We start from the raw sequence: 17557 nt of genomic DNA, 5'->3' as shown, positions 1-17557 counted from the left end.
GGATATTATTAAACTAGAGTGGGTTCAGAAGAGACCTACTAAGATGTTGCCGGGCCTGGAGAGTTGAGTAATAAGGAGAGGCTGGATAGGCTAGGACTGTAGGAGGTTGAGGGGAGACCTTATAGAGGTTTATAAAATTGTTGAGGCATAGATAAGGTGAATAGTTGGTATCTTTCCCTAGGGTGGGGAATTTCAAAATGGGGGGGCATATTTTTAAGGTGAGAAGAGAAAGATTTAAAATAGTCATGGGGGCTTTTTTTTTACACAGAGGGTGGTTCGTGTGTGGAATGAATTCCCAGAGGAAGTGATGGATGCAGGTATAGTTACAATGTTTAAAAGACATTTGTGTTAGTATATGAATGGGAAAAGATTGGAGGGATGTGGGCCAGGAGCAGGCAGGTGGGATGAGTTTAATTTGAAATTATGGGCTGGTTGGACTAAAGGGTCTGTTTTTGTGCTGATGGACTCTCTGACTGTCTATTGGGAAGCGAAGGAAGTAAGAAAAGAATAGAAGGACATGTGATATGGTTAGATATGGAGAAAAAGGAGCTTTATGGATGAACATATGATCAAGGAGTGAAAAAAGGCGATCTAGGCCTTCAGGCCATCATAGGATTATGGTTGATCTGATGGAACCTCAAATCCACATTAATCCTGATAACCTCTTCCCCCATTGCTTGCTAAATATCTGAGCACTTCTGCTGAACAAATATTCAAAGGCCGTGTTCCACAAAATGGCAGGAAGAGAGTTTCAAAGACTCACAACCTTCTGTGTGAGTCTTCTGTCTTCCTGCCTCATGTCAGTTAGGAATGGGTGACCTCTCATTGTTACATGGTTGTAGATTCCCACTTTAGAGGAAATATCTTTTCCACAATCACCCGGTCAGAACTGTTCAGAGTCTTCAATCAAGTGAGCAGCCTCAAACTCTTCTAAACTCCAGTGGATACAACCTGAGCCTGTCCCAACTTTCCTCATAACAAAACCTGCTCATTCCAGATACAAGTCGCTTAAACATTCGCTGAACTGCCTCCAACATATTTACATTCTTTATTAAATAAGGTGATCAATAGTGTACACAGTATTCCAGATGAGATCTCATCAGAGCCATGTACGATAGCCTCCTTTTGTTTTCAATTCCCTTTTGCAATAAATTATAACATTCAACTAACTTTCCTAATTACTTGCTGTACCAGCATACTAACTTTTTTTGATTAATACACATGGACACCCAGATCCTGCTGCATCTCCGAACCATGTAATCTTTTACCTTTTAGATAATATGCTTGTTTTTTTATTCTTCCTACCAAAATGGACAATTTAACATTTTCCCACATAATACTTCATTTGCCAGATATTTGCCCACTCCAATAATCTATCTACATTAATTTTGTTGGCCTTATTATGTCCACTGAGCAATGTATTCTCCTTGTTGTGGTTCTGTTCGCCAAGCTGGGAATTTGTGTAGCAGACGTTTCGTCCCCTGTCTAGGTGACATCCCCAGTGCTTGGCAGCCTCCTGTGAAGCGCTTCTGTGTTGTTTCCTCCGGCATTTATAGTGGTTTGTATCTGCCGCTTCCGGTTGTCAGTTCCAACTGTCCGCTGCAGTGGCCGGAATATTGGGTCCAGGTCGATGTGTTTGTTGATATTGAGGGATTCTATTTAGAGGCATTCAGTCATATTCCCAGAGATGGTAGCTTCGCACCATTGGCTCTTCTGTCAAGCATATACGTCAAATGTCTGAACCCCCGAAGTTCCTCTCATTCTGAGCATGATTACTGTCATGAAAGTAATTGTTATACATGTAAACAGCAGAGCTCGCAGCACCAATCCCTGTGGCACACCATTCTTTCCACTAGCGCAAACAAAAATCCATTTAAGCCTACACTCCACATCCTGTCAGTCAGCCAATCTTTTATCCATCTCAATATACTAGCCCCTACACCATGAGCTTTTACGTTCCACAATAACTTTTAATGTGACACTTTATCAATTACCTTCCTAGAAATCTAAGTACAATATATCCATCAGTTCCCTTAAATTCATATGCAATTTCCTCAACAGATTAGTTAAAATTAACTTCCCTTTCACAAAACCATGCTAACTTTGCCTGATTATCTTCAACTTATCTCAGTGCCCTGCTATAACCTTTACCAGTAGCTTCTAACATTTCCCAATGACAAGCTAACTAACCTGTAGCTTCTGCTTCTCTCTCCCCCTCCCTTCTTTTATTGAAAAATGTTTTTATTTTTTATAAAATTATAAAAGTACAAAAGGTAGTATAGCGATCTTCTGTTACAAAACCATTAACAATAAATACCTACTACTCTACAAAACAAACCAAAACTATCACAAAGGTACGGAACGATCTTTCCACGTTCGACAAATAGTTGGATTTAGCAAATTAGTTTAAATTAGCTTAAATTATGCTAGACTAACCTAACAACTTAGATTAGGTCAAATTAAATAAAATCAACTTAAATTAACAACTTAAATAAAGGAGTTGTACATTGCTCAATCTATGGGATCTTCTCGAATTTATGGAGTTTGGAAAAATTAAAACGAGCTATCAACCATCGTGAAAATATATAAACATCAACTATCCAACTCGCTGCTTCTTTTAAAAACAAAAGAACTGCAGATGCTGCAAATCTAAAACGAAAACAGAATTGCTGAACATGTTCAGCAGATCTGACTGCATCCGTGGCGAGAAATCAGAGTTAACGTTTAAGATCGCGTGATTCTTCCTCAGAACTGAAGACTCCAAGGCAAGAGTGTAAATGATATGTGGAGCTTGTTCAAGGAGCAACTATTGAGTGTCCTTGATAATTATGTACCTGTCAGGCAGGGAGGAAAGGGTCGTGCGAGGGAGCCGTGGTTTAATAAGGAATTGGAATCCCTTGTTAAATGGAAGAGGGCGGCCTATCTCAAGATGAGACGTGAAGGTTCAATTGGGGCGATTGAGAGTTATCGGGTAGCCAGGAAGGACCTGAAGAGAGAGCTAAGAGCAGCAAGGAGGGGACATGAAAGGTCCTTAGTCGGTAGGATTAGGGAAAACCCTAAGGCTTTCTATAGGTATGTTAGGAATAAAAGAATGACTAGGGTAGGAATAGGTCCAGTCAAGGATAGTAGTGGGAAGTTGCGTGTGGAGCCGGAAGAGATTGGGGAGACACTGAATGAATACTTTTCTTCAGTATTTACTCAGGAACAGGGCATTGTCGTCGATGTGAATACTGAGTCACAAATAAGTAGAATGGATGGCTTTGAGGTATGTAGAGAAGAGGTGTTGGAAATCCTGGAAAAGGTGAAAATAGATAAGTCCCCTGGGCCTGATGGCATTTATCCTAGGATTCTCTGGGAAGCAAGGGAGGAGATTGCAGAGCCATTGGCCTTGATTTTTATGTCCTCTTTGTCTACAGGAGTAGTGCCAGAAGACTGGAGGATAGCAAATGTGGTTCCCTTGTTCAAAAAGGGGAGTAGGGATAACCCTAGTAACTATAGGCCGGTGAGTCTCACTTCTGTTGTGGGCAAAGTCTTAGAGAGAATTGTAAGGGATAGGATTTATGCACATCTGGATAGGAATAATGTGATCAAGGATAGTCAGCATGGTTTTGTGAAGGGCAGGTCGTGCCTCACAAACCTTATTGAATTCTTTGAAAAGGTGACGAAGGAGGTTGATGAGGGGAAAGCGGTAGATGTGGTATATATGGATTTTAGTAAGGCGTTTGATAAGGTTCCCCATGGTAGGCTACTGCAGAAAATACGGAGATATGGCATTGAGGGTGAGTTGGAGGTTTGGATTAGGAATTGGCTGGATGGAAGAAGACAGAGGGTAGTAGTTGATGGCAGAGTTTCTTCATGGAGTGCCGTCACTAGCGGTGTTCCGCAAGGATCTGTTTTGGGACCATTGCTGTTTGTCATTTTTATAAATGACCTGGAAGAGGGGTTAGAAGGTTGGGTGAGCAAGTTTGCGGATGATACGAAAGTCGGAGGAGTTGTTGACAGTGAGGAAGGATGTGGCAGGTTACAGCAGGATATAGAGAAGCTGCAGAGCTGGGCAGAAAGGTGGCAAATGGAATTCAATGTAGCTAAGTGTGAGGTGATTCACTTTGGGAAGAATAACAAAAAGATGGGGTACTGGGCTAATGGTCGGATACTTGGTAGTGTGGATGAGCAGAGGGATCTTGGTGTCCATGTACACAGATCTCTGAAAGTTGCCACCCAGGTAAATAGTGCGGTGAGGAAGGCATATGGCGTACTGGCTTTTATTGGTAGAGGAATTGAGTTCCGGAGTCCTGAGGTCATGATGCAGTTGTATAAGACTCTGGTGCGGCCGCATCTGGAATATTGTGTGCAGTTTTGGTCGCCATACTATAGGAAGGATGTGGAGGCACTGGAACGGGTGCAGAGGAGGTTTACCAGGATGTTGCCTGGTATGGAAGGAAGATCGTATGAGGAAAGACTGAGACACTTGGGGCTGTTTTCATTAGAGAAAAGAAGGTTTAGGGGTGACTTGATTGAGGTGTACAAGATGATTAGGGGGTTAGATAGGGTTGACAGTGTGAACCTTTTCCCGCGTATGGAGTCGGGTATTACAAGGGGGCATAGCTTTAAATTAAGGGGGGGGTAGATATAGGACTGAAGTTAGGGGTAGGTTCTTCACTCAGCGAGTCGTAAGTTCATGGAATGCCCTGCCAGTAGCAGTGGTGGACTCTCCCTCTTTATGGGCATTTAAGCGGGCATTGGATAGGTATATGGAGGATAGTGGGTTAGTATAGGTTAGGTGGGCTTGGATCGGCGCAACATCGAGGGCCAAAGGGCCTGTACTGCGCTGTATTCTTCTATGTTCTATGTTCTATGTTCTATGAACTTTTCCAGTAATTTCCTTGAAAACCAGCGGATGAAGTCCATGCGGAGGAGAAATATTTGCATAGACTAATTGAATTGAATGACCTACTTCTTTTCCTGTAACTTGTATATAATTCCATGTAAGTCCAGTCAGGCTAGGGGGATCTTTAATGCATTCCCTCCACTTGATTACAGCTTATCTGTCACTGTGTGCTATCCATATCCTCAAGCAGGCAACTATAGAAATGAAAACACAGAAGGGATCCATTCTGCTCAGTATATCTGTGTCTGCTGCCAACCCTCAATAGGAACGATATAACAAATTCCATTCCTGTACTGCAATCTCAACTATTTTTCTAATGATCTTTTCCAAATTGGCATTGAATTTAATTCTGGCACCCTTTTAAACAATGCGTTTCAATTTACAACAACTCACTGCACTAACTAATTCTCCTCATCATTGGCTTGTATCATTGCGTGCTATATTCCAACAACATTTCTGCATGAAATATTATTTTCTCCAACCTCGTAATATTCCAAGCATTTGTATAAATTTTCACCCTTGTGTTTGCCAGTGCACCAGCACTGGATATTACCTTTCGCTATTTGCCTGTTCATATTTGAGCTTTGCTGCAGTCAGATATTGGGAGGCATTCACAACTTTATTATATTTGCCTGTGCATTCAAGTAGCAATTTGGCTCATTATTCGCAACCTTGCCTTGACATTATGTGCTCAAGACCTGGAGTGGGTTCAAGGGCTTGAATGCATTATTCAGGCTAGAACTGCAGGACAGAATTGCACAGACTGCTGCATCTTATAAAAAACATAGAATTTATAGTACAGGCTCAAACCATTCAGCCCAACCACTCTGTGCTAGTGCTTATGTTCCACAAAGGCCCCTTTCCCATTTCTCTTCAACTCACCTATCAGCATAATCTTTATTCCTTTCTTCCTTAGAATTGATTAGCTTCACTTGAAATGCAATTGCTATTGAGCTCAGCTATTGTCTGCAATAGTGGCCTCCACATTCCCTCTACTGTCGAGATAAAAGCATCTCTCCTGAATTCCTTATCAGATTTATTAGAGACAGCTCATAATCACAAAAGACCTTGTCTTGGAGATACCGGTGTTGGACTGGGGTGTACAAAGTTAAAAATCACACAACACCTGATTATAGTCCCACAGGTTTATTTGGAAGCACACTAGCTTTCGGAGCGACGCTCCAAAAGCTAGTGTGCTTCCAATTAAACCTGTTGGACTATAACCTGGTGTTGTGCGATTTTTAACAAAAGACCTCAGCTTTCTCCTCAAGAAAGAAAGACTTGCATTCATATTGCAATTTTCTTGGGGAACTTCTGGCACAGTGTTAGTGTCCCAAGTTATTTTTAACTAAAATATCTGTAGCACTTTTCTTGGCCCCGAATGTATCAAAAAGCTTTGTAACTGCAGTGATTGGAACCAGGTAGATCCCATTGACTATGAAATCCTTGATTGGGATTGTTAACCTGAGACAATCATGGAGCCCTGGCTGACAGATATAAACAAGGGACTTCCCTGTCCAACTCTATTTTGATTTATTCCCTGCCCTCCCCTTCACTGTTTGATCACGTAACATTGCCCTTTGTTGTGAAGGGCACTGCTTGTCACTGGCCACTTGAGTGTTTTCTTTCCTCCTGGTGGTGGAAATTGAATAAAGATTTGTACTCCTTGTGCCTTTTACTGCATCCCACACCTGCACACACACAACATGGAGAAAATATAAGCACTACCACAGTTAGGCGATAGCGTGGGAGAAAATTACAAAAAAGAAGAAAAAATAAACAGGCGATTTAGAATCTCCTAAGTTCAAGGACTGACTCTGAGCTGGCTGGCCACAGGCACCAGGGCTGGGGGAGAAGGGAGTGGCTCCACTGGGATTGGCTTCACTTGAAGCCAGCATGGTACCAAGCAATTGAAGACTAGAGATTAAATGGGGACAGTTCAAAGTCAGAAGTCACACAACACCAGGTTATGGTCCAACAGGTTTATTTGTTATCACAAGCTTTTGGAGGCTGCTCCTTTGTCAGTGAAGACTATAACCTGGTGTCGTGCAACTTCTGACTTTGTCCACCCCAGTCCAACACTGGCACCTCCACATCGGAGGGAGAGTTCAGCAGAAGGGAAACATGAGTTTACAAAGCAAGAGGGTATGGCAGCATTATAGGGCAGCTATCTCGATCCTGTTACCCATAGTGTGACACATAGACAAAGTGTATAAAGAGAAAAACAGCACAAAATAAGGCCAACGGGGATAAAAATGGTAAAAAGGCAAGATGAATATCTCTTTACATGAAGGTGTGTGGTATGGACAGCAAAATAAATGAATTGACTGCACAAATGCAAATTAATGGGTATGATAATGTAGCCATTTTGGAGACATAGATACAAGGAGATAAAAGCTGGGAACGTCATATTCGGGGGTATTGACTTTCCAAAAGGACTGGCATGGAGGATTGGGTGGTGGGATAACTTTGTTAGTACAGGATGGAATAAGCACATTGGCAAGAAATGATCTATGATCAGAAGACAAAGAATCCATGTAGATGGAGGTTAGAAAAACAAGGAGAAGGAGACACTAGTGAGAGTAAACTACAAGCCCCCAGACAGTAGCTATACTGTAGAATAGACATAGTGGTAGCATTGTGGCTCAGTGATTAACACTGCAGTCCAACAGCACTAGGGTTCCAGGTTCGATTCCAGCCTCGGGCACCTGTCTGTGTGGAGTTTGCACATTCTCCCCGTGTCTGCATGGGTTTCCTCCAGATGCTCCAGTGTCCTCCCACAGTTCAAAGATGTGCAGGTCAGGTGAATTGGCCATGCTAAATTGCCCATAGTGTTAGGTGCATTAGTCAGAGGGAAGTGGGTCTGAGTGAGTTACTGTTTGAAGGGTCAGTGAGGGCTGGTTGGGCCAAAAGGCCTATTTCCACACTGTATGGAATCTAATCTAATTTGGGAGAAGATTTGTAGCTCAGGTGCTCGTAGTTGTGGTTCTGTTCGCGGAGCTGGGAATTTGTGTAGCAGGCGTTTCGTCCCCTGTCTAGGTGACATCCTCAGTGCTTGGGAGCCTCCTGTGAAGCGGTTCTGTGAAGTTTCCTCCGGAATTTATAGTGGTTTGTCTCTGCCACTTCCGGTCGTCAGTTCCAGCTGTCCGCTGCAGTGGCCAATATATTGGGTCCAGGTCGATGTGCTCGTTGATTGAATCAGTGGATGAGTGCCATGCCTCTAGGAATTCCCTGGCTGTTCTCTGTTTGGCTTGTCCTATAATAGTAGTGTTGTCCCAGTCGAACTCATGTTGCTTGTCATCTGAGTGTGTGGCTACTAAGGATAGCTGGTCGTGTCGTTTCGTGGCAAGTTGGTGTTAGGAATGGGAGTTGGCTGTCCTTTTCTTCCTTCCTAGACGTGATGGTACAAAGAACATCGAACGGAGAATTCACCACAAAGGTATACAGGAAAGCCACACACACAGACCAAGTCCTAAACTACGAAAGCAACCACCCCAACACACACAAAAGAAGTTGCATCAAGACACTGTTCAAAAGGGCCACAACACACTGCAGCACACCAGAACTGCAAATAGAGGAAGAAGAACACCTATACAATGTATTCACCAAAAACGGATACCCGCGCAATTTCATCAACAGATGCCTAAGGGAAAGACAATGGAATGAGGACATGCCACAACCCAAAGGACTAGCCACACTACCATACATCAAAAACATTTCTGAACTGACAGCCAGACTACTGCGACCACTAGGACTCATAACAGCACACAAACCAACAGCCACTCTCAGACAACAACTCACCAGGACGAAGGACCCAATACCCAGCAAGAGCAAACTAATGTAGTGTACAAATTCCCATGCAAGGACTGCACAAAACACTATATATAGGACAAACAGGAAGACAGCTAACGATCCGCATCCATGAACACCAACTAGCCACGAAACGACATGACCAGCTATCCTTAGTAGCCACACACTCAGATGACAAGTAACATGAGTTCGACTGGGACAACACTACTATTATAGGACAAGCCAAACAGAGAACAGCCAGGGAATTCCTAGAGGCATGGCCTCTAGGATTCCACAGATATAATCAATAAGCACATCGACCTGGACCCAATACACCGGCCACTGCAGCGGACAGCTGGAACTGACAACCGGAAGCGGCAGATACAAATCACTATAAATGCCGGAGGAAACATCACAGAAGCGCTTCACAGGAGGCTCCCAAGCACTGAGGATGTCACCTAGACCAGGGACGAAACGTCTGCAACACAAATTTCCAGCTCGGCGAACAGAACCACAACAATCTAATCTAGTCCAACCTAAATGAGGGATAATGAGAGCATGTAAACAAGGCAACATAATAATCATGAATGACTTTAACCTTCATTTGGATTGAGAAAATCAAATTGGAAAAGTTAGCCACAGGAAAGAATTCATACTATAAGTTCTGTGTCTTATGATCCTGTCCCACAGCTACCTAATGAAGGAGCAGTGCTCCAAAAGCTAGTGCTTCCAAATAAACCTGTTGGACTGTAACCGGGTGTTGTGTGATTTTTGCCACGTATTCAGGAGAGTTCCTGGAACAATATGTCACAGATCCCAACAGGGATCAGGTCATTAAGGATGAGGCAGATTTAATAAATTATTTCAGAATACAATATCACCACTGGAAAAGTGACCTTAACATGACAAAATTTAGCATTCAATTGGATAGTGAGAAACTTTGGTTGGAAACTACAGTGCTAACTTCAGTAAGGGTAATTACGAAGGAATGAGGACAGAGTTATCTGGAGTGGATTAGGAATTGGGTTCAGTTAAAAAGACAGTTGGAGAACAATAACAGATGTTTAACAAAATAGTTCACGACTCACGATAAATATATGCCTCAGAAAGATAGATTCTAGGAAGGGGATAAGCCTACTGGAATTAAGCAGAGAAGTTAAGGGTAGCATCAAATTGAAAGGTAATAAAGAAAGAAAAAATAAACTTAGAAGGTACATTTGCAAGTAATATCAAGACAGACAGCAAGAGTTTCTTAAATGAATAAAAAGGAAGAGAGAAGCCAAAGTGGATATAAGGTCCTTAGAGAAGCAGTCTGGGGAAATAATAATGGGGAAATAATAATGGGGAAATAATAATGGGGAAATCAGGAAATGGAAGAGGTGAATTATGTTTTGCATAATCTTTATGTTAGGAGATGCTAACAGCATTCCAAAAATGCTAAAAAAATTAAGAGACAAATTCTTTCTCTGCCCCATCTCTGCAGCTCTGACACTGTATTCTGCACTCCATTCTGCTACCCTAAAGCACTTTTTAAGAATGATCTGCTTGTAGAGCATACCAAACAATAGGGTCATAGAGATGTACAGTACGGAAACAAACCCTTCGGTCCAACTCATCCATGCCGACCAGATATCCCATCCCAATCTAGTCCCATTTGCCAGCATTTGACCCATATACCTCCAAACCCTTCCTATTCATTTACCTATCCAGATGCATTTTAAATGCTGTAATTCTACCAGCCTCTTCCACTCCCTCTGGTAGCTTATTCCATACACGTTGCACCCTCTGCATGAAAAAGTTGCTCCTTAGGTCCCTTTTATATCTTTCCCCTCTCACCCTGAACCTATGCCCCTTAGTTCTGGACTCCCCAGGAAAAGAGCTTGTCTATTTATCCTATCCATGCCCGTCATGATTTTATAAACCTCTATAAGGTCACCCCTCAGTCTCCAACGCTCCAGGGAATACAGCCCCAGCCTGTTCAGCCTCTCCCTGTAGCTCAAATCCTCTAACTCTGGCAACATTCTTGTAAATCTTTTCTGAACCCTTTAAAGTTTCACAACATCCTTCCATTAGGAAGGAAACCAGAATTGCATACAATATGCCAAAAGTGGCCTAACCAATGTCCTGTACAGCCGCAACATGGCCTCCCAACTCCTGTACTCAATACTCTGACCAATAAAGGAAAGCATACCAAGCGCCTTCTTCACTATCCTTTGGACCTGCGACTTTACTTTCAAGGAGCTATAAACCTGCACTCTAAGGTCTCTTTGTTCAGCAACACTCCCTAGCACCTTACCATTAAATGTATAAGTCCTGCTAAGATTTGCTTTCCCAAAATGCAATCCCAAAATGCAATTATCTGAATTAAACTCCATCTGCCACTCCTCCACCCATTGGCCCATCTGATCAAAATCCCATTGTACACTGAGGTAACCTTCTTCACTGTCCACTACATCTCCAATTTTGGTGTCATCTACAAACTTACTAACTATACCTCCTATGTTCACATACAAATCATTTATATAAGTGACGAAAAGTAGTGGGGGGTGGGGAAATAAATATGAGCTAAGATTAGAGAAGTACTAGATGAACTAAAAGCGACATTTCCCCCAGAGCTGATGGGATGGGCATTGAGATATTTAATAGATTAGGTACAGAGATAGTCAATGCACTGATATTAACTTTCCAAAATTTTTTTAGATCATGGAAAAAACCCAGAGGATTGGAAATGTTCTGCCAAAGTCTCACACTCATTCAAAAATGGAAAACAAAAGAAAATGGCAACTATAGGCCAGTTAGCTTAACATCAATCAATGGAAAAATGTTGAGAGTCTTTAAAAAAGATATGCCTGTAATGCATAATATGATCAATCAGAGTCAGTATGGCTTCATGAAGGGAACCAGCAGGATGGATAAATAGGAAGTAGATGCAATACATTTGGATTTCCATAAAAATACATAAGCTGAAAAATGTGTTGCTGGAAAAGTGCAGCAGGTCAGGCAGCATCCAAGGAGCAGGAGAATCAACGTTTTGGGCATAAGCCCTTCTTCAGGAAGTGCAGGCTTATGCCCGAAACATTGATTCTCCTGCTCCCTGGATGCTGCCTGGCCTGCTGCACTTTTCCAGCAACACATTTTTCAGCTCTGATCTCCAGCATCTGCAAGTCCTCACTTTCTCCTCATTAAAATACATAAGGCTACTTAATAAAATAAGAACCCACGGTGTTGGAGATAGTACATTTGAATGGATAGAAAATTGGCTAACTGATGGAAATGGGGCTTTTTCAGGTTGGCAACCTATAGCCAGTAGAGTGACACAGGGATAAGTCTGAGGCTGCAACAATTATTGACAATACATTTTAAATACTTAGATGAGGGAAGTGAATTTACTGTTACCAAGTTTATGAATGACACGAAAATATGTGGCAAGGCAGGTAGTGAGGATGACACAGAGTCTGCAAAGGAATACAGACAGGTTAAGCAAGTGAGCAAAAACTTAGAGGGTACATTTGGCAGTAATATTAAGACAGACAGCAAAAATTTCTTAAAATATATAAAAAGGAAGAGAGAAGCCAAAATGGATATAAGGTGAAAAGTAATGTGGGAAAATGTGAAGTTATGCACTTTGGCAGGAAGAATAGAGGAGTTGAATAGTACTTAAATGGAGAAAGACTAAAGCAAGCTAAAGCACAGAGGGAGTTGGGAGTCCCTGTTCATGAAGTACAGAAACTAAAACAGAATATGATGGAAAATCTCAGCAGGTCTGGCAGCATCTGCGGCGAGAAATCAAAGTTAGCATTTCAGGTCCAGTGACCCTTCCTCAAAAAGTTGAATTACAGAAAGCTAGCACACAAATTCAGTGAGTAATACAGAAGGCAAATGGAATGTTAGTCTTTATTTCAAAGGGAATGAAGTGAAAAAGCACAGCAGCAATGTTGAAACTTTGCAAGATGATGTTCAGACCACAGCTGAAATACCATGGTTCCCTCATCTAAGGAAATATATACTGGCTTTGGGGGCAGTCCAGAGAAGGTTCACTAGATTGATATTAGGTATTAAAGAAATATCTTCTGAGGGCAGGTTGAATCGATTGGATCTGTACCTCACTGGAGTTCAGAAGAATGAAAGACAATCTTAGTGTAACATACAAGATTCTGAGGAGATTGACAGGGGAGATGCACATAGCTGTTTCCTCATTGTCGGAGAGACTAGGATCAGAGAGTATCATCTCGGAATAAGTGATCACACATTGAAGTCAGTGATGAATTGGAATTTCTCCGGTCAAGAAGTAGTGAATCTGTGAAATTCTTTCCCCCAAATGCTGCTGAGGTTGGGTCATTCGGTATATTCAACATTGAGATAGAGAGGTTTTTAATCAGCGAAGAAATTAAGATTGGTGGCACAGCAGTTAGCACCACTGCCTCACAGCACGAGGGACCTGGGTTCAATTCCAGCCTCAGGTGACTGTCTGTGTGGTGTGTGCACATTCTCCCTGCGTCTGTGTGGGTTTCCTCCGGGTGCTCTGGTTTCCTCCCACAGTCCAAAGATGTGCAGGTTAGGTGGATTGGCCATGCTAAATTGCCTGCATGTCCAGGGATGTGCAGGCTAGGTGGGTTAGCCTTGGGAAACGTAATGTTGTAGATGGGATGGCTCTTTGGCAGGGCAATAGGCCAAATGCTTCCACACTGTCAGGATTCTATGAAAGACTGTTCTGAGGAAGTATCACTGGTCCATAAATGTCAACTCTGATTCCTTTCCACAAATGCTGCCAAACCTGCTGTGCCTTTCCAGTAATTTCTGTTATTGCTTCCAAGTCTGCACTTCAATCATGTCCTTTAGGACTCTGGACTCTGACCTTTAGGGATTCAACAAAAAAATGACAGCAAAGGGTTTCTGTTAGCTTTGAGACCAATGTTACCTTGGATTTAATCTAGCCAAGCTCCACCTGTATCAATTCAATTCATCTGAAATACTGAAGTGCTTCAGTCTTGGTAGACCTGCTTGAAAAGACAGTTATTGAATAATGATAGTTATTTTGTCTTAAGTGCATGCCTCTCATTGCCATTGTTAAGTGGTAATGTTTTCATTAGTTCTTGATGTGTAAACAGTGGAAATATCACACACCAGACTCTTTCAGCAATTCTAATAATTCTTGTTGTTCTAAATGTAACTGAACAATTTATCGGAATGAATTAGATTTTGTGGTTGAGCATACTTCATCTACCTTGGGTGAATACTTTTAATAAGCTTATATTTCAGGCTCAGACAGCATTATACCTTGAGTGCAGAGCTTAGTAACAGTGGATGGTTACACCCTCTGCAATAATAGTTTGCTTATTCCTTTACTAAGCGAGAATCTTTCTCAAAACCTTCACTCGAAGTCCCATTGCTCTTTGTTACATCTTCATTACAACATTCCAATATCCCAATGTATTCTCTCATTGTTCCTCAAATGCACAGCTCTTGTTTCTCTCTCTCTCTCTTCAGAGTGTTTCCAACTGAGTCAACGGAAGTTATGGAAACCACTCACTAGGCAAAACCTTTGTAAAGGGCTAAGAACAGAAGGTAATCGATGTACGTTTGCTCACTGAGCTGGAAGGTTCATTTTCAGATGTTTTGTTACCCTACTAGGTAACATTTTCAGTGGGCCTCAGGCAAAGCAATGCTGAAAATTCCTGCTTTCAATTTATATGTTTGGGTTTCTTTGGGTTGGTGATGTCATTTCCTGTGGTGATGTTATTTCCTGTGATGAAGTCACTTCCTGCTCCTTTTCTCAGGGGGGTGGTAGATGGAGTCTAACTTGATGTGTTTGTTGATAGAGTTCTGGTTGGAATGCCATGCTTCTAGGACAAACAAAGACATGCATGAGAATTCCTAGAAATGACATCACCAACCCAAAGAAACCCAAACATATAAATAGAAAGCAGGAATTATCAGCAGTGTTTCGCACAGAGGCCCACTGAAGATGTTACTTAGTAGGGTAATGAAATGTCCGGAAATGAACCTTCCAGCTCAGCAAGCAAACCTACATCCAAAACCTCAACCTGAGCTACAAGTCTTCTCAAAACACGCTAATAGAAGGTAAATTGAATCAAGAACAACACGCTTGCATTTATGTAGCACCGTTCATGACCTCAGGATCAAAGTGCTTCACGGCAAGTGATAGTGTGATCACTTATGCCCAGATCCACAAATGATCAATTTTTTTTAGCAATGTTGAGAAATAACTCCTCTGCTTTCTTCAAAACACAGCAGTGAGATCTTTCGCATCCACCTGAGAGAGTAGACACAGATGTCTAAGAGGTAAAAACAATGACTACAGATTCTGGATTAGTGTTGCTGGAAGAGCACAGCAGCTCAGGCAGCATCCAAGGAGCAGCGAAATCGACGTTTCGGGCAAAAGCCCTTCATCAGGAATACAAGCAGAGAGCCTGAAGCATGGAGAGATAAGTGCTTATCTCTTCACGCTTCAGGCTCTCTGCCTTTATTGATGAAGGGCTTTTGCCTGAAACGTCGATTTTACTGCCCCTTGGATGCTGCCTGAACTGCTGTGCTCTTCCAGCAACACTAATCCAGAAACAGATGTCTAAGAGTTAGCATCTCGTCCTGAAATATAGCATCTCCAACAGTTCCGCACTCCTTCAGCAATCCACTGGAGAGTTAGTCTTGGGTTTGTACTCAAACCTCTGGAGTCAAACTCAAAACCTTTCTTTAGCACTACACGGAGTATAACTTGGGGCGGCATGGTGGCTCAGCAGTTAGCACTGCTGCATCACAGCACCAGGTACATCGGTTCAACTCCAGTTCGAGCGTCTGGCTGTGTGGAGTTTGCACATTGTCCCCATGTCTGCCTGGGTTTCCTCCCACAGTCCAAAGTTAGGTGGAGTGGGAAATGCAGAGTTACAGGGAGTGGGACTGGGTGGGATGCTCTTCAGAGGGTCAGTACGGACTCGGTGAGTCAAATGGCTTGCTTCCACACTGTAGGGATTCTATGATACCAGAACCTAGGCTTGTGCTTTCTAAGTTGCCAATTTTAGGAAGAAGCTTTTGAGGAAGAAAGTGGCCAGAATTCAATGTGATGGACATTGATTCCAAGATGGCAAAGGGCAGAAAAAAAGGGTCTAGAAGATTGGGAAATTCTGAAGAGAAATGTCAAATGGAGGAGTCAGGAACCATTGGGTCTAGGGAGAGGTTCTGTTCACAAATCTCCTCCCTCTGCACCCAGATTGTTCCACACTGGTAACAGGGCAAGTTCAAAGGGAGAAGGAGATGCAATAAACTGTTTAGAAGCTGAAATAGTTTCGAGGATAAATGTTGAGACTGTTGATTTCCTTCACAGAAAGCCAGGCTTGCGAGGATAAAGATAGCAAAGACTGGAAATGCCAACGCTTATCTGCAAATCAAACGTAATGGCTTGATGAACGAGGCACTGGAGCTCACAGTAAGTTCAATATTACACTGTCCAGAGATTAGATGATGAGATCAAGGGTGCTTGGAAATGATTGCCTGGAAGCAAAATGGTGGATCATTCCAAGAACACTGAAGTTTTGATTGAGTGCGTCTCATTTATTTCTCCTCATGTTTGACTGAGATGGCCTGCCATGTCCTAAGCATATTCCCAGTATTTATTCTTAAGCCTCACTACAACACTCCTCCACTGCTCTGACAAGGTGTGGTGTAGCTCGTAGGTTCATAGTTATAGAGATCTACAGCACACTTAAAGGTTCTTTTGCCCATCGCATCCATGCTAGTCAAAACAATTGCATGAGTGAAGTTCCTCTGGCTGCTATCTCCCACACCTCCCATATTAACTTCTTCTGATCTCAAAGTAACACTCTATTATACCCCCATCTCCGACTGTAAGATCCTAACACATATCAAACTTCTCATTGTGTCATAAAACCATTGCGTGGGCACACACATACACCAACAATAATATGAAACAAAGAACTGCAGATACTGGAAATCAAAAACAAAATCAGAAATTGCTGGAAAAACTCAGCAGATCTGGCAGCATATATGAAGAAAGAAAGCAGACTTAATGTCTTGTTTCAGGTGACCCATTCTGAGGAATGATCATCAGACCCAAAACGTTAACTCTGCTTTCCCTCCACAGATGGTACCAGAGCTGCTGAGTTTCTCCAGCAATTTGTTTTTGTGATATATAGCAGCAACTTGTTCTCAGTCAATATTCAGTAAATGTATGTCTCACAACAACAAACAAAAGGCAGAAAAAAGTGATGGTACACTGAACTGGCAGGTTATGGGGTAATACGAAATTATAAGCAAATAATCCGAAAACCCGAGATCCATTCCTGGTTCAGGTAGGAGAAGTTCCAGCTCCGTGAACCTGACCTTGAAAAGCAGCTACCATTTTTGATGTGGAGTTGGGAAGGTTGGAGTGGAATTCAGGACAGATGACACAGGAAGACCCGAAGAGGAACTCTGGGCCAGAAGGTTTGGATATTCTATGAACTCAGTGTAACATTTGCCATCATACTCTGAACTTGTCACTATAACATGAACACAAATAGATTTACCTGCAACAAAAATTAATAACACACATCCGTCTCCATTCCACAAACATACACATATAACTGTTCTGAAAAGGGGTCACTATATCCAAGGTGCAACTCTGATTCCTCTCCACAGATGCTAGAAGAAAGTGAGGACTGCAGATACTGGGGATCAGAGTCAAAAAATGTAGCACTAGAAAAGCACAGCAGGGCTTATGCCGGAAAAGTCTATTTCCCTGGTCCTCAGATGCTGCTTGACCTGCTGTGTTTTTCCAGCACCCAACGTTTCGACTCCACAAATACTGCCAGACCTGTTGAAGTTCTCCAGCAATTACTGTTCTTTTTCTGATTTCCAACATCTGCA

General features: G+C 42.3%; 1 protein-coding gene across 3 annotated transcripts in view; it reads left to right on the top strand.

Moving 5' to 3' along the window:
* The window catches only part of kcnd3 (potassium voltage-gated channel, Shal-related subfamily, member 3), a 412919-nt gene that overhangs the window by 355282 nt on the left and 40080 nt on the right, over nucleotides 1-17557 (top strand). For all 3 annotated transcript variants that reach the window (XM_043716375.2, XM_043716374.2, XM_087973448.1), the window contains exon 4: nucleotides 16017-16118. In XM_043716375.2, the coding sequence (XP_043572310.1) occupies nucleotides 16017-16118 (102 nt within the window). The remainder of the gene's footprint in view (nucleotides 1-16016; nucleotides 16119-17557) is intronic.

Source organism: Chiloscyllium plagiosum, unplaced genomic scaffold (genome assembly GCF_037043375.1).
Source record: "Chiloscyllium plagiosum isolate Xiang-an unplaced genomic scaffold, Cpla_swu_hap1 HiC_scaffold_26, whole genome shotgun sequence".
Classification (NCBI taxonomy): domain Eukaryota; kingdom Metazoa; phylum Chordata; class Chondrichthyes; order Orectolobiformes; family Hemiscylliidae; genus Chiloscyllium; species Chiloscyllium plagiosum.
Note: the sequence above shows the minus strand (reverse complement) of the source record. Positions and strands in the feature narration are given on the sequence as shown.